Source organism: Molothrus ater, chromosome 1, assembly GCF_012460135.2.
Source record: "Molothrus ater isolate BHLD 08-10-18 breed brown headed cowbird chromosome 1, BPBGC_Mater_1.1, whole genome shotgun sequence".
Lineage (NCBI taxonomy): Eukaryota > Metazoa > Chordata > Aves > Passeriformes > Icteridae > Molothrus > Molothrus ater.
Genome location: NC_050478.2, coordinates 120,400,576 through 120,425,261, shown reverse-complemented (window position 1 = coordinate 120,425,261; position 24,686 = coordinate 120,400,576). Strand labels below are relative to the sequence as shown.

At 38.1% G+C, this 24,686-nt stretch overlaps 1 protein-coding gene across 2 annotated transcripts in view; it reads left to right on the top strand.

The window, feature by feature from the left end:
- The window catches only part of EYA1 (EYA transcriptional coactivator and phosphatase 1), an 84,722-nt gene that overhangs the window by 27,318 nt on the left and 32,718 nt on the right, over positions 1–24,686 (top strand). For both annotated transcript variants that reach the window (XM_036379012.1, XM_036379011.1), the window contains 4 exons: positions 277–463; positions 11,118–11,257; positions 12,489–12,572; positions 18,429–18,518. In XM_036379012.1, coding sequence (XP_036234905.1) covers positions 277–463; positions 11,118–11,257; positions 12,489–12,572; positions 18,429–18,518 — 501 coding nt within the window. The remainder of the gene's footprint in view (positions 1–276; positions 464–11,117; positions 11,258–12,488; positions 12,573–18,428; positions 18,519–24,686) is intronic.

The following is a 24,686-nucleotide window of genomic DNA, read 5'->3' as shown; positions in this document are numbered from 1 at the left end:
TTTAATCTGTCATCTTAGAGCTAATTGTCAGAGGTTGATGTTCTTATTCACACATCTTAAGCAGTGTGTCTAATAAACTGCTTGTATGAGAAGACATACTAAATTATGTGTAATTTAGATTTTGTTTTACTGCCTCACAGTTTGAGGTCCTACAGCACCAAGTCCAGGAAGCATACGTGCTCAAAGTCTGACATGTGTTTGTAGTTATATTTTGGAATTTATACTGAAAAGTAGCAAAACTTTGATGGGCTGCTCAGTTGCTTTTTTGTCTTGCAGGAATATCCCTCCTATCCCAGTTTTGGCCAGGGCCAATATGCACAGTATTATAATAGCTCACCATACCCTTCACATTACATGACGAACAGCAACACCAGCCCTACGACACCCTCCACAAATGCAACATACCAGCTTCAAGAACCACCATCTGGCATCACCAGTCAAGCAGTTACAGATCCTGCAGCAGGTAATTACATGGATTTTATGGTCCCTATGAGGCACGTTTTTGTAAGTTGAAAGGGGATTGAATTGGATTTTTTTTGTGTAGTTGTTGATTTTTTTTTTATTATTATTTCTTAATCCTGAGCCTGTGGCATATCTTGGACAGATTTTAACAGAAAATAGAGTAAAGAAAAAAGAGGACCAGTAAGAGTTTTAATGCTTATCTGGAATGCAAGTAGTTTATATTTATTTGTAAAGTGTGTTAAAAATTGCAGGGTATGGATAAGTCTTTATTAACAAGAATCTGGTGCTTTTAAGCTCTGTATTCATTAAGATAAACCCCTTTGATTTTTCTTAAATAAAACTGAAATCAAGAGACCTTCAAACCATAACCCAACTGTCTACTTGAAAGAGAGCTTTTGAGTTCTTTATTTCAGAGGACATAATAATGCTTGCAATGGAGAGTTGAAATTGCACAAGTGTTTCCATTTTAAGAAAAGATTTTCAGTGGCTTATTCTTTTTTCCCAGTCATTTTACCTTTCTTGGTGGAATTTGGCAGTCCTTTACTAGTTGAGATACTTTTTGGACATTTATGCCAAGCTACTCCAGCTGTTTTTGGAAAGGAGGGGTGAAAAATACTTTCCTCATTATTAAAAAAAAGTTAAAATCCATCTTTTTAAAAGATCAGGTGTGTCAGTCATTAGTAGATGGCAGAGGTATGAAGTCTGTCAGACAGAAATTCCAAGGTTGCAGATGTGTTTCTTAGTAAAGCAGGAAGAAGCAGTTATGATTTGGCAGTGGTATTAGGTGGTTTTGTTTCTGGCTTTTTTGGGATGAGGTTGGATTTAGTTCTCTTGAAGCACTTGATGGGACTGATCTTCCATGTGCAATGCTAAATTTTACTATAATTTGCTAGGCCTCTGTTGCTTTTCCGCATGAGTGTGCACTGGAAGAAAATGTTATGCAGTGTTGTCTTTTTTGAGACATTTGCTGCAAGTAGGGAAGAAAATACAGCTGGTGTGTGCATTTATATATACACGAGGTATATATACGAGGTCATGTTGTGCGCTGCATTTGAGAAAGGAATCTTTCTAAATATATGAGTGCTTATTGGGGTCTTTGGCATTTAGATGTGGATGCATATTGATGTCTGCATAATTATCCTGCTTTTCACTTCTTAAAAAATTTTTGCTTTTGTTTTCTTGTGATTTTGTTTGCTTTTCTTTTTAAGTTGGAAGCAGTTAAGTTCCTCTTTAGCCCAAAACCCTACGGTGGTCAAGTTTTAGCTGTTATCAAGATACTAAAATTGAATCATTGTATCATCTGTGTCTTGATCTTTTGCAAAATCTTTGCATGGATTTTTCTAATTGATCTTTACTATAGCATTTACTTCCTAAAAGCTACAGTAAATGTGCATATGAAGAGAGGAGGTATAATATTCCCAAGCTCAAACTTAGTGACTTAAAGACTGTCCTCCTACTTAAAAAGTTTTCTGTGTTCTATAAACCCGAACAGAACTTTTCTCAGTTCCTTTTTAAGAAGTCTTTCTTTTCTCTCTCACATCTTCCATATTCTTGTTATGACAGTTTTGTCTAAAAATTTGAAAGAATTTGGTGAACTTTCTCATGGATGAGTTCTGCACCTAATCTTTCTTCTAATTTTTTATTTCATGTATTGAAAGCTGTACATCCATGGATGCCCTACCACTGCTTGCTTAGCCCTTTCTCAGATGTGTGCACACCTCCTCTGGCATTACTGGGACTTCTATTTCTTTTCTCAAGACATTAACATTACTGATTTAACAGTTCTGAAAATGTTCCTTCCAGCCGTTTGCAAATAACAACCCTTAATGTAGCTATGGGGTTATCATGGGCTGACTGCCTCTACCAGAGGCAGAAGCACATTTAGGAAAATACCTGCTGTGGACCACTCTATTAGAAGGAGCTGATGAAAAGCATCTCTGTCAATGTGGTTGCAATCAGCAGAAGGTCTAGGGCCAAATTTCTCCATTTTTCTTTTTGCAGCTTTTTTCTTTATGCAGTTAGGTTAGGATCAAGCCCATTTAGACTCCCTCTGTATTTCCTGGAGAGAGATGAACACTTCTAATTAGAGTTCAGTTTAACAACTGTCTTGATCCTGTGATGCCAAAGCCTCTCCAGTGGCATGGAAACAGTTTAAAGTGGCTGACATACCTGTGCTGGCTTCCTAAGGAGAAATTAGCCAAGAATCTTCTGTACCTTCAACGCTGGTAGAAAGGAAAGAAGGAACCATCAGTGAATCCAGTGCTGTGCTTGCCATTTCTCCTTGGACAGTAAATGGTTGTGCTTTTTTCTTGTTGAGGTTTATTGCCAACCCTCAGTTGAGCTCATACATAGCCTGCTTGGAGAACAAAGCAAGGCTGGGCTCAAAGAAAAGAGGGATCAACATGTAGGAAGGGAATGCTGGTGGAGTGGGGCAAGTGGAAGGCACATTCAACAGAAGGAAATTAATAGTTGGGTCGAAAACACAGAACAAAAGAGCAAATTAAACAAATTTTTATTACAATTAGTAGAATTTCTGTAGGCTGTTTTGCCACATCTGCTCAAGTTAGGCTGCTGATTCTTTACCACAACTGGAATGTTTCATATGAGGGATGGCGGGGAGCAGTGCAGAGCTATCACATTTAGTAGGATGGGCTCCAGCTGCTGAATTGCAGCTGTCTATCCTTAGACATCTTCTACATTTAAAAAAAAAACTTGTAATCCATGTGGTTATGAACTATGCCAGGACAAGCACAGAACAGCCTTCAGACTTTACAGAGGCACCGGAATAATTTGACAGACATAGGTGGTTTCTATGAATTTGGGCCAAAAAGTGAAACAGAAGAATCTGGTAAGAAAATATGAAAGGGAGAAAGTAATTATGTGCTCTTGTGACATTTTTAGTAGAGTTTTGCCGACTCAGAAATCTCAGATAATTTTACTTCAAATATGTTTAATTCCTTGTCCAAATATAAAATAATCCTTTTATGATTTTCCTCAGTTACTAGTTAAATTTGAAATTTTTTGCCATGCAATCCAGAACATGCAGGAATTCCTGCAGAAAAACCTGGGATTTTCCATGCTTAGTGTTTTTTCTTTCTCTTCACTTTCAGGATTTGAAACTTTCTTGTACCACAGTCAGGATAAAATCATTCATTGCCCAAATGTTTATAGTCTTTGTATCCATAAATCAGATATAGAAATGAATGTTACTTTCTTGTGAACAAAAGCCTGTATTTTTCTTAGTGATGTAATCAGAAAGTTGCTGATTTTTTTGTCTGAGCTATAGTATCTAAGAGAAGTAATGAGAATTAAAATTATGAAATGGAAGTAGATAAAAGAGCAAATATTTGTTCTCCCTTCCAATATTTAAATTCATTGAAGTAGGTTGAGAGTGAACAAAAGCAGTATTTCTTTATGTTTCATGTAGGTAAGCTGTGTAGCTCTTTGCTGCAGGATGTTGTGGATGCAAAAAGTTTATGCCAGTTCAAGCATGACTTTGACAAGCTCAAATATTAAATTTACAGAGACAACAAGAAATTCTTGATGCACCACATCACTGGAGACTGGGGATGAATTAGTGCTGTGTGGATGTCTGTCCTTTTTATGCTTTCTTACTTAGTTTCCAGCTGTTTGCCAGTGTTGAAATTTACCCTGGAGAGATGGAGTTATGCCCCCATTCACTATGCCTACCCTGATGCTCAAAAATTCTTAGTGTAACATTCATAACATTATTTCTAGGAGTTAATATGGAAAAAAAAACCTACCTTTTATAAAGCCATAATAATTTTCTCTTGCAATATTTCAACTCCATCATCACAAATGGTAATAAAAAGTTCTTGATTTGTGCAATATTTTTTTTCATTCAGTCAGGAAGGTTGAATTTATCCTTCTATTTCATATGATGATGTATTTATAATTTATTAAACAGTGTTTCTCACAAGAGAAACTTGCATTGTTCTTGAGATTCAATCTCCTTCATTTTTCTTGGTTTCTGTAATAAGTGTGTTTAATATATTACTGGAAGGCTTGGGGTTTCTTTCATATTACTCACATACTTCACAATGCAGATTAAAAACCTCACAGGGGTTGTGCCAGCCAGCAAAACTTGGTCTCAGACATGGGCCACTATTTTGCTATTAAAGGCTAAACTTCTTTTTCCTTGAGTACTATATCATCTTTAGTATTACAAAAAGGAAAGCAACTTTTACAGTTTCTTCTTATGGTGTTTCATAACAATAAATTAGAGACAGAAAAGTGAAAGAGGGTAAATAGTTTATATAGACAACTTTTCTTTCCTATATGGAAAGAAATGCAGCTATATTTGCAGTACATTTCTGGTATTCTAATGTTTGTTCTTTTTCATAAATATAAATGAAGAGTAAATCTACAGGATATATTATACAAAGAAGGAAAATCACAGCTAATTCTATCAAAACAGAAATTAAATTGGATACAATGATGAATGGCAAAGTGCAGTACTGGTTTTGCTTTTCTCATGATGATTGTTTTCCTGGGATGTTTGTCTTTGGTTTTGGTGGGATTAAAAGTAACAATGATTTCAAATTGTTTGAAAACTGAACTAATGAGTCAGGAAGAAATAACTAACAAGGATACAGGTACTACTGGCCTGTTATGGATTGCTTCATGTTTTTTCTTCAATAAGGAATGCTGGAGGACAAAAATCTGGACCACTGTCAGTTGTGGTCATATATAGTTTATAAATACTGTTATATATGATATTTTGTCATTATTTTAAATATGCAATCCTAAATCAAAACCTCAACCAGGCTTTGAAATAAATAGTCATTTTTGCCACTATTTTTAACAGACTGTTGAGAGTTTCTGTCAAGTTTGTAATAGCATGCTCTTAATTCTCAATATACAAACATTAAATTTGTTTTTCAAGTGAAGATTTTGACATTTTGTCAAAACAGCACTAGAGATATACTTCTGTGATCCTGACAGCAGGCATTATTGTATTTCTTGCAATATTTACTTAGTGCTTTCACTTACTACTAATACAGTATTACTTTTTTAGTAGACAAGTAAAAAAAGAACATCCACAAATACACTTGATTCTGCTGCATTGTTTAATCCTGGTCCAGTTGTACGCAAGTAGAAGTTTGTATAGGTGCTCATGGAATTTGTGTTTAGTTTTATTTATGCAAAAGGAAACTTTAATTATGCAAAAGTAAGAAAATCATAGTGTGAGACTGACATATTCAAATTACTTGAATCTTGTATTTTTATTCTTGTGCATAGGAGTTGAAATAACACTGGCAAAATGAAGTATAAGATTTAAGGGAAAGCCATTAATCTGGGCACAATCTAAATGGAAAATTTTTTGTACATAGCTACTTCTAGAGACATTTGACTGTACTAAGTACTCTGGACCCACCTCATCCATGTAATTTACATTGTGACATGAGATATGATTACTTTGATAATGTATGTTTACTCCTTTTTGCATAACCTTTCAGTGTAGTAGGGAAAAAGTCTAATAAAATTTGCAATGCCTTTGTCAGCAGCAAAAGCTCTACCCACACACACACCAGGTGGATTTACCTAGAGACACACTTGATTTTGGGCTTTCTGGCATAGCCAGTTTGCCCCAGATTTGTCACTGAACACTATTGCTGTACATTGAAATCAACAGTAAGAAAATGCAGCAATTACTATGGGGGATTTTCATAACAAACAGAAATGAATTACAGATTATGGTGCTGCAAATGCTGTCTCTGCAGCTGTACTGTCAGTTCATAAATAATCAAGGTGGTTTTGAGGTGATGGAAAATTGTCCTGTGTGACAAAACCATCAACACTGCCCAGAGTGATGTATAAAGAGAAGTATAAGCTGATGAACTCTCATGTCAAGTTGCAGTGTTATGGTGCCTTGAAGCAGAGAGGAAAGTCTGATACAGTCTGGTTCATGTATTCTAGTTAGGCCAGAATGTAAACATATTTCATTCCTCACAGTTATGTTTTTGTCAGGCTCTATGTCACTGTATGCTACAAGGTCACAAGCAGGGGAGTACCAGTCACACCTGCAAAACAAGATATTTACAGAATCTGGGCTTAAAATGGTTTTTTTTTCTGACTGACTGTAGAAGTCAAGAGTGAGTCTTTTATACTTATCCAAGGTTCAGAAGAAGGTGAAGCAGAAGTAAGCTATAACATTTAGTGTCTGCCTGGAGCAAAGTACAGAGAGTTGCTATAGCAGGGAGATAATAATATAAAATAATGTGTATGTCCATGGATGCAGAAGTATAACTGTTTCTACAGTTGCTATTAATACAAATTTGTATTAACTGTTGCTATTAATACAAATTTATGGAGGCATTGCAACACAGAGCCACTCTACTGGCAGTCTAGACTGATGGATCCAGCAGGTTGTACCCTGCCTGCTGCAGGGGCCATCTGCAGGCACCTCAGGAGCATCAAGGACAGGCTAGGCTTGTGTAAGATTTGCCCTAAGCACTTTTCCAGATCCCAGATATTTTTGTCTCAGGGGATTTCCAGAACCTGCTATTGTTTGTGTGTTTAGGGTGTGCCTGCATTAGCATTTTAATTTTGAGTAGGGTCTTTTTTAGTGTGAAGCTTTGACTCAGCAGAGCAGTCCTAGGGCACCCAAGTGGAGTCTTTCCAGTCAAAGCTAACCTGGAAAATGTCCTCCAGAACAGCTCCTAATTGCTCCAGCCCCTTCTGAGGTGCCCAGGAGATCAGATCAGAAAGCACTTGCACTGGAACCACCTCTCAGAACAGCCAGCAGAACCTGATGTCGTTGCCACCACTTGCCTGATCCCACAGATCCAACTTGCTAATGTGGTGCAGCTGTAGCACCCCTGAATGCTTCACTTCCAGGGATGTCTTCAGGCCCTCTTGAACACATTAGATAGGGGTTTTTTGGGAAAATGTGTACAAATCTTGTAGCTTTTATCTGAATTCCTTGTGTTTAACAAGGCTGCTGCCAGCTCCCTTTGGTGATCTTGCTTTTGTGTTGGACAGGCGATGGATCTGATCCTCACCCTCTTCTTTGCTCATGATTATGTGGAGGGCAGGGTTTTCTCCTCTACTTACTTGGGTTTGTGATGCTCAAGGACAGGATAAAATTGAATTCAGTGTTTTAGAAAAATCATCATTTCACTTGGCTAGTAATAAAGTGTCTGGTACAATGAAGTCAGCTGAAGTTGAACAAATTAACCTTCTCTTAGCAATGATTATAGAGTAATGAGTATAGTGATAACATGATTTGTAGCTATGTAAATTGATTTCAGCAAGTATTTTGATGCCCCTGGCAGTTAAATCTTTTCACTTAACATGATTAACAATTCACTTAACAATTTTAAAAGTAAGCTAGGCTAAGGCAGTTTGGCAGGAATTGCAGCAGAAGGATAAAAAGCTGTTTAGGAAATCATGTCCAAAGAGAAGTCAGTGAGAGCTCACTGTTAAATCAGAGGGATGGCTGCAGCACATTCCTCAGTGTCTGCCTTGGGCCTAGCACCAGACCACATTTTCATTAATCACTATGTGACGGAACAGAATGTGTTTGCCTATTAAATATGTAGATGACACCATGCTGAGAGGGGCTGTGAGGCCTTTGGAGACAGGATGAGAACTCAAAAAATGGAGATGTGATCTGAATAGGAGCAGGTGTGAGGTATACATTTAGGCAGGAATGAAGAACTGCACAAATGTGGGACAGGGAATGTTGGCAGCTTCTTCCAGGCTCTACCTTTCCCTGCAGACTGCTCTCAGCACTGCAGATATTAGTGGCACACAGAGTACCCTCAGCCACTGTTGTTTTTCTTTCTCCAGAATTTGTCAGGGCTGGGCATGTCAAGGCTCAGGGCTCAGGTGGACACTGAATTCTTTAACTGGGTTTCCTTATGAGGCTCTGAGAGTGACCATTGGACACTGAGCTGCTGAACATCCATGCACACAGAGGCTTCCCTTCATGGACATGGAAAAAGTTTCTTGCACACAATGTCGTGTTTTCCCCCACTGGTGACTGCTGTCTGTCACACTGTTTGTAACACACTGATCTCCTCAGCAGGCTCAGAAGCTGCAGGTATTAGCAATGTTGCTTGTTCAGTCATGTGCAAGGTTTGGCCAAGTCTTCAAGAAACAACCAATTCAATGTCACTTCTTCCTCAGAGGACAATCTAGGAATGCCCAAGCTAATATTTATGGAAATATTGTAGAAAATGCAAATTTTTTCCAGCCAAGTGATGTCCAGGGGAGGATAGCCTGCAGAACATTCAGGAAGTCAAGCTTTGCTTGATTTTGCTTTGCATTGTTTTGTCCAGTTTGGTGAGACTGTAGAGAATGAGAATCAGCGCCTAGCAAAGAAGATTGACAGGGAAGGGTTAATCTAACAACAAAGGGGATCTGTGAACAGTCTTCAAATGCATGCAGATACAATGAAGGGAATAATTTTCCCCCCACTTTCACAGATTAAACTTCTACTGCTGTAATGAATGCTGAAGTTGTATGTTCTGATGGTGCAGCTGTCCAAGCAGCAGAGATTTCCTGGAGAGATCCATAAGAGCAGGACAGACAAATGTTTTTGGGAATGATGGAAGTACAGTGGTCCCAAGAAGGGGTCCTGAGGCAGGGTTGGGAGTCCTTCTGTCAGGTGAGAGTCTGGTGCATCCAGACAGATTACCTGGGAAGGGGAAATGGAAATGAGCCTCCACCCAAACTTGCAGCCCTGTGTTTAAAGTTTTGAATGAAGTACTCATAAGCGAAAGTGTTGCAAAGATGGAGAGCTGCACGCCTCTTACACACAGATTTTCTTCCCTGCCCCCACCATGCTTTGCTCGGTGTCCTCACTCGTTTAGGTTTCCTTGTTTGTTTATTTGTCATGGAGTTTTGTTTATACTCTTTCCATGTCACCTGTTCCCTGCTTGTTTTAGTATTACTCCAGCAAGTTTAATTCTTGAAACTTTCAGGCATAACATGTCTGTAAGAAAAAATTCTAAAACAGGGCACTAAATCCAAACTCCTAAAAACAGTGTCAGAGACCAAAAACAGCTGAAATTTAAATTAGTCAATAGAAAATGCAATTTTTCATTACATCAAAGTTTTGAAGTACATATTTAGACCATCATATCACCACTATACCTGTTGAAGAAATTCTGATCTGTTTATTTTATGGGGGTTTAGTATAGGTCAAATGTTTTCAGAAGATTTTCTGCTTAACTTTGAGTTACATCTTAACTTGTTCTGCTTTGTTTGATGTAGTCTGAAATATTTAGGTAAATATATAAGGTGAAATATGTAAGCTGTGCTAATTCTCAATAAGCGTAGATTTGAAGGCTGAGCATGAGAATTTCAAGACCTTTTCCTTTCATTCAGCACAAGTAACTGTTATTATTTGGAGTAATTGTGCATATGTGGTGTTACACAGATGTCCAGAGTCCCCTCCTTAATTTAACCTTTGACCTCAACAGGATGTTTTCCTAGGAGAGAGAATCCCTTGTGTGAGAAGTATACCTGTCTGTTCAAGCTGGAATGTTGTGGTCTAGGCAGATTCAAACTAAAAATTTTGCATCTACTGAACTCTAAAGAGTAGTTAATATTAACTGAGCAGTAAAACTGAGAAACATAAAAGGTGCAGCTTCACTGAAGTAGTGGTTTTAGGAAAAACAAAAGACATCATGGTGACCATCAAAATAAAAGTATTTGTGAAATTCAGACTATGAAAAGGAAGTTTTCAAAAGTGATTTAAAAATGTGTTGTTTCATTTCTAAGGACTGTGGTACTGCTAACAAAATTAATGGGAAGGATAACTGATGCTCAAGTGTATGCTTTGTTAATGTACAAGCATTCACTATAATAGAGCCTATGGATGTTAAAAGTAGCAAAATATCTTCAAACTTGCATGTTTTCAGAAAAACTCTGCTGTTCTTAACTACATGAATCATCATTCTTTTTGCACCTGTTCAAAACCAGTAAATATTCTTACAAATGAATGTTGCTGGACCATAATAATTACCATGCAATACTGTTTGTAAAGATTTGTATCCTGTCTTGAAGGTACTCATTGGAAATGTTCAGTGTTGATTAGGCCTTTAAAAATACTAGAAATATCATCTTCATAGTTGATGCATATTTAACACTTATTAATTTAAATTACCATAAATATTCTGGTTTATGCTATATCTCGGAATAATTCTATTCTTCTGACTCAAATGTAGCAATCTAAAAGAATCTCCAACCAGGCAATTTGGAAAAGTTTTCAGTTTATATATGTCTAGGTTTATTTCACACCTGGTTGGATTTTTCTTACCCATCACCATGACAGTTATTTTAAAGCATTTAAGGTATTTAAGTTTGAAAAGAGAGAGTTAAATTAATGTTGTCTTATGAAAAACTGGCATCCCTTAAAATTGTTTGCTTAATCTTGTAATAAATGAAGGAATGAAGCAATGAAGTTTTTATCTCCTAAGTCTTCTATAGGCGTTTACTGAAATCATTTGTCACTCTTTTTACATATATTTTGAGCTAAATTGAACTAATTTATGACTCAATATGACCACTTACTCTTTAATATTTAATTATTTTAGTTAGGACTGGGTTTGATGCGAGCAAGTAAGTTGAACATTCTGAACATGGAACTGCAGGGTAAAAGTGTTCTTTCTTTACTGTGGCAGAATACAGCACAATCCACAGTCCATCCACCCCCATTAAAGATTCAGACTCAGATAGATTGCGTCGGAGCTCAGATGGGAAATCACGTGGACGTGGCAGAAGAAACAACAATCCTTCACCACCACCTGACTCTGATCTGGAGGTACTATATATTAAATGTCTTTGGCCTGTTACAGAACTTTATTTTTATCATTATTTTGCACAAACAAGTGTTATTTATGTATCAAAAATAAAGTGGCATTGAAACTCCCCTTTTCCTAACAGTATTTTCATTGAAAATAGGATTGATTTTCTTCTAAAGAAACTTCTTCAAGAAGAGCTTCTACTTCCTTGGAAAAATACTGGGTGTTTCTTTCTCCTTTTGATTAAACAAAGCAAACAAACAAACAAACCAAAACAAACCAAATGGGAAAAAAAAAATGAAAGGAAAAAAAGGAGCAATCTTTTCCCAAGGCAAAGAAAGGTTTTCAATTGGACAAGAGACACTTCTAGCACAATAGTGGGGTTTGTTCTCCCATGCCCTGTTCACATTCCTCCCAGTGGCCCATGGTTTATGTTGAGAACACATCTCCAATGACACACCACAGCTATGAGTGTCCACACTGCATTACTTTTCCTTTCCAGAAGCTTACCCATTTGTCATCATGGGAAATACAATCTCACCAGGATTTAAAATGTTTGTATTTGAACACTTTATTTTTCATTAAGTTATCATTTTGTGTGTGGTCAGAGAACAAATTTAAAACACGTATTTTCTATTGTCTCTAAGCAAAAGAATTATTTACTGATGCCATAAGTTTTATGCATACATCATCCAAGCTCATAGTTTTTGTTCTTCAGATGCCTAAAATGCATGGAATTAACATAAGTTAGTTTTATAAAGAAATAAAGTGCTTAGCAGCAATCTGCTTTGCTTTGGTTTTAGAGGTAATTTTCAAGGGCACTTACATGAATTTTTGTAAGACTTTTGTTTTCTAAGACTGCAGAAATACAGAATTCTAACCCCAAAGATTTAATTTTCAGATGCTTCTCTTTGTTTATTTCAGTTTCTATCTCACATTAAGCTTCAAAAATTACATTTTACAGTTTCATTTTCTTTTTATATTTGACTAGACTATAATTCTATTCTAATAGAAGGATTTGATTTAATAGCAATTGTAGTAAAAAGCTAACAGATTGTATTACCCTACCCTGGAAAAAAAATACAAACAACTTGTTAGTTTTGAAAATAAATGGCAGGGAAGCTATGGTTTTAATATGCAACCATATCAGTACAATTTTCCCATTTTTGTGCTTACTGATTCAAATTTTAACTTTCCATTTCAAGTATTAGCTTCACAAAGGAACACATTGATTTGATTCTCTTTTTACAGAGAGTATTCATTTGGGATTTGGATGAGACAATCATCATTTTCCATTCCTTGCTTACAGGGTCCTATGCTAACAGATATGGAAGGGTAAGTGCCAAGAAACTGATGGAAATGTTCAGTAATATTTGCTGGTTTATGGTTGATACACAAGGAATGCCAGAACATTAGTTGATTTATAGAGGTAAACTGGTACTGGCCTTACAAGACAAAAAAATACCAAGCTGTTTCACATGGCCGTGCTTTGCAGTTGCTCAGCTCTTGTATTCAGTACATATTTAAATAATGTTGGGATACTTGATACTTGGGATACTCAAAGTTAATACTTTGACCACTTGAGGTTTGGTTTGTAGATACAGGTTGTCTGAAACCTGTTGATATCATCAAAATCTGCAAAGATCTGCATCTCCTCAGAGAGTTCCAGAAATTATTGCTATGATGGATTGGCTGTGCCCTGTGTTGAGAGGAAAAGAGGAAGAATGCTTTTGGACATGGCCAGATTAATCTAAAATTTTTTACCTTTGATTTTTTTTTTTTTAAATCTAAATATTGACTGATGTTTTCAAAAGTCTGCTTATGAGTCAAATCTTTATATTATGCACAGTCTATAAATCATAACTGAACTGATGAATATGTCTACAGACAGCAGATTTCCTTGTAATTCTCAGAAGAGAAACATGATTTTAGGTGAATAAGAACAGTTTATGGAAGGAATGTCCTTATGAGATCAGACTTCTTTTTGTCAGGATTGTATTTGAAAGTTAACAGCTTGTGCTAAAATCTGCTATAGCCTTTTACGTTCACCTCCTGTGAGTTTTAACTGCAATGCGATTTTTTGTTAACCTCAAAAATTTCTATGTGTAAAGAACAACTACATGGTTTTGTCAGGCTTCATGTAATGCCTCTGTCTTCTTGTAAAGCTTCTATTTAGCACTAAAAGATTTTACCCTACACCCAGATGAGTGAAGGGCAAAGCTAACCTCCAGTTCAGTCTGTGCCTGGGTCAGGTTCTGAGTTTCTCTCAATGGCTTTTTGCACTATACAAAGCTAAAGCAATACTACTTTGCAACCTTTCTTGCTTGTTCAGGTAAGGTTTGTTTGCAGAAGTGTTTACTGTAATAACAGTGTACCTGTTTGAGGAATATAATTAGGTTTTTTCATTATATGTCAGAAAAGCAAGTTGATTCAGCAGCCTTGGTTTCCTAGGTGTTGTTAGTTATATTTAGTTAATTCAGCAGCCTTGGTTTCCTAGGTGTTGTTAGTTTATATTTAGATAGTAAAAAGAAACTAGAACTTAAATGTTTCAACAATTCTTGTGTGGATATGCAATTTAGCACTTACAAAAGAGTATTAAATATTTACCAGAAGTTGTTTCCCATTTTTCAAACTAAAACCAGCTTTTGTGTGGTATCCCAAAATCTATGACAATTTAGTTCAGAATGAGGAGAACAAGTCCCAGTGGTTACAAAAAAGCTCAGTGACAACAGAATCCCAGTGCTCTCAAAAATGCTCAGTGACAACAAAATCTCACCACTGGCTTTTGGCCAGCAGAGTAGCACTGGAAAAGCCGAATTAATCAGTCACTGCCATAGAAGTACTAATGTGAGCATATTTTTTCCATTTGTTACTAGTTCCCTGAAGTGGATTCATTAATTAGGACCTGAACATAAACACTTTATTGCTGGATGGTTGAAGTTGAGGAAAGTGGCTGGGATTCAGTTGCAAAGAGATATAAATATGTGTGCTGCAAGGAGGGGGCTGACTCCTGGTTGCAGCTCCATCACTGTTGGCACTGTTTACATAAAATGCAGCTTTTGCCCAGCTGGCTCTGGTTTCATGGCATCTGGCACAATATTCCTGCACTGCTAAATGACAGCCAACTGTTGATGGTGAGAGGAATGATGGCACTGCTGCCTAATCTTTGGATAAATACGAAATCTTTTTGGTGAGGGGGAGCAACATGCCTGTCCATGGCCCTCAGATGATGTCATGAAACTGTGCCATTCTGATTTTGTTTTCTTAAGGTTTCATTCAAATCAGAGTTTCTCTTGGGCTATTGACAGCTTCAGACAACAGTTAGTAATTTCCAAGGATGTCAGAGAGACAGTGTCAAATGTTCAAGGCAAACATGCTAAAAGATGAGAATTTTAGGGTTTATTTATGGCAGCAGAAGGTGCATGTTATTAAAAGTATTTTCCTGTGATTAATGGCCTTTAAAATCAGAAATCCAGACCATTAGTTAATCTGAAAAAAAAGGAAAGTTGAGGGGAATTATTGTTCTTTTCACCTCTATTCTTGTTTATGAGCAATCCAACATCATGTTCTTTTATAAATCTGCACTGTGGTGAGGGCTAGAAATGCTCTTTTAAAAAATTAAATCTAGGGTGATCACATAATCATTAAAATACAAAAGCTGGATCTTCAAACAAACAAAAATGTCCTAATTAAATAATAGGGGATTTGGCAACTTGGCATTCAGGTCTTTTCATAATGCCTGAGCGAGTTTCATGGTGAATGACTATGAATGATGTTTGGCCTTGCTGCTGAAGGGATTGATTTTCTTTGCCTAATTCTCTCCCTCACTCTTCCTAACTTCTGCCTTGTGCCAGCTTTTTCTGTATCTTCTTACTTTTTCATCTGTTTTTATCACCTGCTCTCCTTTAGCTGCTATTGTGCTCTTTTTTCCGCCTGCTTTTTTCCTTCAGTTTTGTTGTAATATAGTAACACCATTTTTTTTCAGTTTACGCAGTCATGGCAAAAAATACTCCATAAAGCACTGCATTTTTATTTAAGGATTATTTGAATTTAGTGAATTTACTGGAAATGCATGAAACTCTAAGAATATGCCCTTCCAGAAGATTAGACAAAAAAACCCAAAACATTTTTATTTGCTTTTGGATTTTTTTAACTATGTACAGAGAGAGATGTATTGATCAAATATAAAGTTACCAGTTAGTTTAATTCACATTAGGGCTGATTAAGTTTTGGCATTTGGAAAAAGTTGGAGCCCTTTAAGATCTTGGGGCAGGTGAAAATACATCTCAGCATTGGCACGGAATACTGTGGTCTTTACATACATTTCCATCCCCAGTGAAAGCAGTTATATGCAGAGGTTTTAAAGGAATTTTCCTTTAAATTATAAGCTATTTTATTGTGGTTTAATATACTTTAGAGATAGAGAAAAACAAAGCCTGGTTTCACTTAACCCTTCATTGTGACCTGTAGGCTTAAGTGGAAAATAAGCCTGGTACCCAAAGTGAACTTTCCTGTTTTTCAGCTTCTTGTTTCTCCACAAAACAAAGAAATCAAGTAGGTAGAATTTAGAAATGACATACAGGCAATGTTTTGGCTCCAATGCCAGTATTCAAAACAAAAGGCCTACTTAAGCAGTTTGACATTGGTATTTCTTTTCTTTAGTCAAACTGTACCTCCCTCAGAGATTTGTACCTGATTTTGACCATACCTGAAAAGACACTGACTGAACCTGCAAATCCCAGGCAACAAGAGGAGATTGTTAGCTTTCCTACTCATTGTGTGACACCTCACAATAATTAGTTAGCAATTAGTGGCTTAAAATTGCAAAAGAAGGTTTGGTATGGGATTATTTTTAAAAAACTTTGTTCTAGCCTTGTCTTTTTTTAAAGTTTACAGCCCCCTCTGTAATGTCTGATGGCAGAGTTTGATATCCTATGATGCTTTAAACCAAGGTTCTTGTGCTTTTCATTAGAGTAGTTGCAAGTTTGTGACTACACAGATATTTAAAATGTTAATGCAGATAAGGTTTTTGCTTCTGTTAAACATGCAGCTACCAAGAGCCACAGTTTAACATAGGTTTTGTGTTAAGTAGAACTTCCTATATAAAAATATTGTATTTAAACTAGGAGTTAAGCTTTCTTTGAAAAGCAATCCATTTAGTTTGGATTTATTTAATCTGACACTTTCAGTAGGTGCCAATGAGTTTCCTATATTTTTTCTGCCTAATTAAATTAACCTAATAAATGACATTATTTTAGTATTACTTTGGAGAAAACCATTGTGTTTTATTTCTGCCATGTAAAAATACCTTGGAGTAAAATGGGTAGGAAGCTTTTTATAGACAAAACCTCCTTTTTACAGACTCAGAAATGTGATAAAGATGTTCAATAATAATACAAGCAAGTCGTGTACACTGAAATGTAAAATATATATTTGCAGCCATTAGTCTGGCTGCAAAATGAGTCAAATGAGTTCATAACCAGTATCATGCTCTGTTCCCCATTTCTTCTGCTTTTCAAAATGACATTCCTATTTAGGGATGGAAGTCAGAAGGGAATTATTTCTACCTTGTTGCATTAGTAGTTGATACTCAAGATGTAGCTACTGATCTTCATTTGCATCTTGGACCTTTAGCCCGTCTAATTCCTTTAATAGTAGAGCAGAGGCTCCTGAGAGGTGTCTTCTGTTACTGCTCAGGCACAACAAAAATCTTTGTCCGTTTAATAAAAAAGAAGCCCGATGAGCTGTGTAGGATGATGAGGTGCTAACTGGGCACAAAGATAAGCAGAAATGTCAATGGGAAAAGAAGCCTCAGGCCCAGCTAGAGAGAAAATACCACCTGCCTTCCACCTCACATGCCTACAAAAGTAAAGCAGAGGAAGGCATCAGTCTACAAATAGAGCAACATTAAAACAGAGAGACAGAATACTTTTGTTCGTATTTCAAAGTGTTTCCATTTGAACTAAGAAGCCAAATATTCCTCTTCTTTTTTTTTTCTTTTTTTTCTTTTTTTTTTGCTGTGCCAGATTAAATAAAAGACTTATTTTTAAGGGCAAACAGGCTGCCAAATCACCATTCTTTTCCAGCTCTTCACTAGTGACACATTTTGCCTTTTTAACCAGTAGTTACAGAAAAATGTTTGAAAGTTCAGAGATCATGTTGAAGCATCTATTAATTTGATTTAGAGGTGGAAAAAGAAACTAAGGACTGCATCTCTTGCTTTTTAACTGTGACTTGTCATCAAGTTTAGAATATTAGCTTATTTTAAGTAAAATATGGGTTGCCACTTCTTCAGTTCTATTTAAAATATAATTCCTAACAAACTAACATTATTAATAGAGGCTGTTGTGGGATAATATAACATGTTCTTTCAAACTCATGCTCCTGTGCTCTTGGATAGACTTGGCATTATAAATGAGAAACTCTATATCAAATGTATGTATTAGGCTCTCTTTTCGATTTTTCAGATTGAAAATATATAAAACAGCAAAAAAATCAAAACAAGACAAACATCTGTAATGCATTTGGTAACCACAATGCTGAACATGCTTTTTGAGTTTATTAGCTCAGTGAGGAGTAAGTTGTTATGGTAATTTCTGTAGAGAAGTTAAAGTGTGTTATGTATTAATAACAAACAATAGTTTTGTTCACTCTGCATGGGTGGGCCAAACTGTAAACATAATTAAACCTTTTTTGACAATCAAGGAGTGGTTTTAAATAGAATTACCATTTGCAAATAAAACATCAATAGTTCTTTCCTTTAAAGTCACTAGGTATTCCCAGGGCTGAAACCTCTCATTTGTGACCAGTTTATTTTGGGTAACAATAGTATTATCATACCCCTGCTTGATCATAAAACTTGTGAACAGTTGTAGAATCTGGAGAAGTTTTAGCTGAAATGGATTTGCCCTTTCTGCACAGAGAGCAAAGACCCAGTGCCAGGGATGCATGAGGGGGACCACAGAAGTCCCACTGCAAAATCAAGGAGTCAGTTGAGTTTAAGGCACATTTTTGAGTGTTACTGGGAAGTGTTGTAGTACAGGGTAAGAGAGTTACCAAACTGAAACTGACAAAGCAGATGTTGCATTTGATACAAGTATTATGTTATGAAAAGCTGTTCCTCCAGTTTGTATTTGGGTATATATGTTAGGCACAGTATTGATGGTGTACTTGCTTAATTTCTTCTTTAAGGATCCTCCCACTTCTGTGTCCCTTGGACTCCGAATGGAAGAGATGATTTTCAATTTGGCGGACACACATCTGTTCTTTAACGATTTAGAAGTAAGTGTTCATTCTTTTAAAACACACAGAGATGATCTAATATTTGATATTTGTCTGGTTTTATGTGTTGTTAGATGCTTTGACAATTATTTGCAGGGTTTCAATACAGAAATGCTTAGAAAATAGCTATATAATTTAGTCATTAGGATATATAATAATATCTGCACTAAATGTCTGCACTGGCCTTCAAAGGTTACTGCAGTTTAAATGGTAGAGTTTTGTCCTCACAGGTTTTAGCACTTATGATGACAGTAGACAAGTTTCAGAAGTGGATACACCGAAGGAGCCTATAAACATACAGAATTCAATAGTCTGCACAGGCCATTAAATATTAAACTCCAGCTTCTATAAACAGTTGATGGTTGGGTACAGATCTCTTGCTTACATCCCACGGTGGGCAAGTGTTACCTTAGCCCCAAGGGACATGATAAATGTTGTATGGGCAGTCTGTGGGCTGTTCCTGGGGCTGCTGTGCCTGCAGCAGGCACGGGGCGTTCTGTGCCAGGGTCTCTCTGCCTGCAGCGAGGAGCTGTGGGTGCCTTGCCAAGGGATTTTTTAGCCTACACAGCCTATGGTTTGGCAATGCTTGGGAGATCCTTCCAGAGCTGTCCAAACTGCTGAAAGAGACTGTCACTCTAATGCCTGGCTGTTTCATCTTAAAAGGGAAAAAAGTAATTTCTGATCACATTTTCATAACGCAAAAACATGAAAACAGTCAGATTTCTTTCCCATCATAGTGAAGACAGCTGTTTATTTAAAATCCAGCTGTTAAGCAAGCTTGTGGTGGGGCTGCCAACACACATTAATCATCAAGTTGTTGTTTTGCTAGATTTTAGAATAGTGTGTTATTCCAGACAGCAAAAGAATCTAAAAGATTCAAATGCAACTTTTGCTGATCAAAGTTAATTGGCAGCAATTGGCCTTTAAATATTTCCTGATGTTTCCCTTTTCAAAATCAAGCAAAATACACCTTATTCAATAGATGAGCCAAAATAATTTGAAAAATGCCAGTGTGTGATAGACCTCAAATGTGGTTTGTCCAACATCTGTCCTATATTTTGATTTCTTTTCATCTAAAAAGAAACCACTCACAGATGATTTGGCATCTTAGAATGTAATGAAATTATTGAACATGCTTTTTTTCTTCCATTCCTTAGAGTATTTATTTTTTATACTTACAGTAAAATAACTGGTTTCTTTAAATTTTAAAGTAGCAGTTTCTTCCATTAAGGTGGTACTTAAAGATATGATAGTTTTGGATATAAGAAGCACCAATGAGTTGCCTGTATAAGACTTATTTTTCAGATTTTTCTAAAAATATAACAATGCTAGTTATTTTTCAACTCTGTTTCTGATTATATTTCATTTTAACCAGAGCAGGATGAAAAAGTACTACTCTTTCTGTATTTAAATATATTTAATAAAGTTCAGTGTGTTTTCATTTGCTATGCAGAGCCAGATATGTAGCTACTTCATACAGGATTATCAACCTCACTGACTTTAATGGAAGCTAATCAACCACATCTTAGGGGTGGTAGATTATCTTCTGCTAATAGACATGTTGCAGCCTTAACAATAGAGCACAGTAGTTCATTCACTCAAGAACTTTGAAGCTGTGTATGAGAAAACAGCTGCTGGTTCATGGAGGCAGAGGAGCTCATGCTAAGCCTGATTCTTTGCATTTCCCCCATAACAAGTCAGTTTATGTTGTATGTCCAAACTGAAGTGCAATAATTAGTGTCTATACCCTGGCCTGCCTTCCTCACACATAGAAGCACCCAGGAGTGAGCAGCTGTGTGCTTGTCCTTGTACACCAGCCCTAATCCTTATGGCTGGGGAACAGGAGCTCCAGTCTGAGGGATCACGCCTTGTCCTAGGGGTGAAGAGCACGTTCAGTGTGCATGGACAAGCCTTCAGAGCACACAGTGAAAGGCTGTAAGGGAGCCTGTACTTTGTGGAAAGCTGCATGTGAGGACTAGACTTCATCACAGACTGGGGCTTTCAGTTCACCAGCAGTGACACAGCTTTTTGAACGTGTCACAGAAGTGTGGTGTTCTTGAAGGAGCATGTCCTCCTGGAGCCACAGTTTGTCATTCTTGTGAGCATCATCACTGAACTAGCAGGGCCGGCAGATTCCCAAAGGCTCTGACCTCAGGGCAGACTCCTCACATCCATCTCAGAAACTCAAAAGTCCTTGCTTGGTGGTTTGGAGTTCAGGCTGCTCACAGCCTGACAGGCTTCCAGCAAAACTGTGGACAATTTGGTTTGGATATGCCTCAGGCCTAAAGCATCTCTTCTCACTGATGAAGAACTGAGTCTGAAAGATCTAGCTCAGGTCTAAGCTTTCCAGTTCATCAGCACAAGTATCTGGGCTCTTGGGATTGAAAACATTTGTAGGCACATTGCCTGTGAGCTGCAGAGCTTGGGTATCCATGCCCAGCAGGTAGTATGAAGAACAGCAAAGCAGGATTTGGAACATATCTAACCCACAGAGTAGATGTGTCTTTGAGCCTAGGCTTAATGCAAAGTGGGAAAGTGAAAGCTGATGCCCTCTGTCTCACCCAGGCTCAGAGGGAACCCTTCTTGGCACATAGAGAGGCAGCTTTTAAAGGCAGGCAATCATCTGTCATAGCTTTGGCCTATGATGCACATTTTTCCAGATACCACAAGTTAATATTTTTAAATAAAAAAATCTTTCATCCAACATTCCAGAAAACTCTATGATCAGAATAACTCTCTTGTTATCCAAGTGAAAATACTTTTTCATCTTATAAAATGCTGAAGTCTGATTGAACATTTTGAATGCAAAGGACAGAGTTGCAGAAGTGATCTCTGAAACACAGTTTGATTTATGTATGACCTAACTGGCTTTTCAAAGTTCAGCCTAGAGATTTAGTAATGTTATTAGGTTAAATTCTACAGTAGTCAATTTTTAGTCTGTGTAAAGTGCCAATGTGTATCAGTTGAATTTAGTAGGGGATACAGCCGGGTAAATGAATCATTTATTTTTATGTATGTTGTTCTTTATGTAATAATAATAATAGTAATATTTGTAATTGAAAATTTCAAACTCATTGAAAAAGTTCAGTCAGATCTCACTATCTACCTTTGAAATCAGTATTCTGTTTCTGGATGGGTAAACTACAGTTAGATTTGCACCCTTGCACTAGTTCTAATTTTATTTCTTTGAAAAAAATAAAATAAATTGCTTATTTCTTTCACTTTTCCCAGATTTATTTGGAGTAATTAATTCCAAAGTGATGTAATAGCAAACAATTTCTGATCTTCAGGAATATTCCTTAAACAGCATATTAAAGGGATATGAAAAGATTTTTAACATACTGAAATGAAAAATATTAATGTTTACTTATGTATAATTTGATCTAAGTACCATAATAAACAGTATTTTCATGGATTAGCAGTAATTTCATAATGAAATTAGATAAGTGTACTAGGCTAAACAGTAGAAGATAGTGCAGTGTTCTAAAAATTTTGATCCCAAAATCTGCATTTGGGTTTCTGAACAAGAGCTTTTGGTTTTCAGTATTGAAGTTTTTAATGTAAATGTCTCATACTCTCTGTTTTATAGTTGAATTTTAATTGTGTGCAAGAGGGAATAACTACATTAATGTAGTGCCCTCAAGAGAACCACAGTAATCTCATCTGAAAAAAAAAGTTTGATTTTGCATGCTGATTATGTTGTGATAGAGATATTAAGGTATAATATTTTAAAGGTCTATATGGAACAATTATACATATTATGTATTTGAGGGGGTATGCTCCGGTGTTTTAGGGAAATGAACAACTTGATGATAGGACTGAAATGTGACATCCACAGAGGTGATCAGCTCTGGTGCAGGTGTGTTCTGCAGCAGAGCAGGGGAGAGTGGCTCACAGGGAATGTGAGCTCCTTCCGCAGCCAGGGAAGGCCCAGGGGGGCACAGAGACCCACCAGGAGCCGGCTACTCTTATGAGAGTGGCTTACTCTCCTGGCATGTGCGAGGCCAGGAGGAATGGTGGCCAAGCCCTCTTCCCAAAGTAGGCAGCCCTAGTGAGCACTGTGGCCAGGAGCACGTGGCCAGGGCAGGCAGACAGGTCATGATGCAGCAGTTTGCTTGGCAGGGTGTGCAGGGAAGGTGACAAGGCAGAGGAGGGACATCCACTGGCCAAGTGCAGACACGTGAAGTCCGCCAGCAGCCAAGCACCATTCTGTAGCCATCTGCACAGGTCAGGGGCTCTCATCCCACCTGACTCCCAGGACAGAATGGTGGGCACTCATCTGAGAGCAAGGCTGCAGCTCAGATGGGGGATCTGCACCATCTGTCCTGACAGTGGCCAATGCCTCCACGCAGGCAGGGCTGCTGAAGGACAAGACTGCAGTGGAAAACTCAGACTGCAGAAAGTGAATAGAGGCTTCTCCTGAGGCAGGGACAGGACAGCAGACCTGCCTGCCAAAGGTGTGGCAGGTGGCTGAGCTGCAGGAGGCAGCAGGAAGACTGCATAGCATCAGGGTGGCTGAGGAGGAGTTGTATAGCTGGTTCAGTGAATTGCATAGCTGCTTCCAAGTGCAGTCTGCAGCAGACCCACAGCCCATGACCAAACAGCCAAAACCTCCCCCACTGGCACAAACAGAAGGGAGGGGGAGCAGAATGTAAGCAAGGACCTGCAGGAGGAAGACGCCTCCCCAAAACCTGAGGTGCCCCTGCAGAACTGCTTCAGTGCTGTGCAGATTGAAAAGGAGAGCACACATCACACAGGAGAGATGCTGGAGCTGAGTAAGGAGCCTGACCCCATAACCCCCCCATGTAACAATGACAGCAACTAAGAGAAGGAGAGAGGTGATAGTAGTAGGCAACTCACTTCTGAGAGTCTTATTTGCCAGCATCAGGTGCTCCCTAGAGAGGTGTGATGTTTGCCAGAGCCTTGTATTAGGGGTATGTCCCTTGGGGTGTGCCCCCAAGACAGGGTGTCACCAATAGACTACCAAGCCTCATGCAGTCCTCTGTCTTCTGTCTGCTGCTGTTATTTCACATGGGCACCAGCAATACAGTCTGAGGAAACAAAAACAGTCAAGATGGATTACAGAGCCCTGAGAGCAGCAGTAAGGGATTCTAGAGTGTGGGTAGTTTTCTCATCAATCCTCCCAGCCATAAAAAAGGAGTTTGAAAAGACCAGTCAAATCTGGGAAATTGACAAATGGTTGCAGAACTCGTACCCCAGAGGTTCAGGTATTTTAGAGCACGGGACTTGATTGAGAAACCTGGTCTGGTGGGGCTGATTGGCTCCATCTGTCAGAGAAGAAGAGCATCTTCAGTCATAGGCTTGAGGACGAGCTTAAACTGGAGGACTCCTGGAGGAGAGGAACCTCAATCCATCCCGCACTTACCCATCTGATACCTGTGGCAGCCATAGGTGTCCAGAGTCTGGGGTGGGATCACAGGTCAGCAGAAGAGCACCTGAAGAACAGCACAAAGGAATTCCAGCCACTCCAGCCAGTAAGTTGGCTTCATCAGAGGCCCGTCTTGAATGCTTCTATTTAAACACACATAACGTGGGGAGTAAACAGGAGGAGTTAGAGGCATGTGCATGCCTGCAGGTCTATGATCTTATTAGCATCACAGAGACTGGTGGGTTGACTATTGTGACTGGAGTGTTGGAATGAAAATATGCAAGATGTTTAGGAAGGACAGGCAGGGGTGACAAGGAGAGCCTGTAACCCTCGGTGTCAGTGGATGTCAATGCTGAAGTGCATGGAGCACTGCTTGGAGACAGATAAGGAGCTGACTGGGAGCTTATGAGTCAGGATTACAGGGAGAGCAGGGAACAGGTGACACTATGTGGGAGTCTGCTACAGACCACCTAACCAGGCAGATTGAGTGGATGAGGCTCTCTATAGACAGGAGAGCAGCCTCACATTAGCAATTTGTGGTCCTCATGGTGAGCTTCAGCCACCCAAATATCTCTTGGAGGTGCAACACATTAGGCCATAAGCAATCCAGGAGGTTCTGTGATGTGTTGGTGATGACTTCCTTCTGCAAGTGGTGGAGGAGACAACAAGGAGAGGTGCTATGCTGGACCTTGTTCTCACCAACAAGGAAGGACTGGTGAGGAATATGAAGCTCAAAGGTTGACTGCAGTGACCATGAAATGGTGGGTTTTAAGAGACTT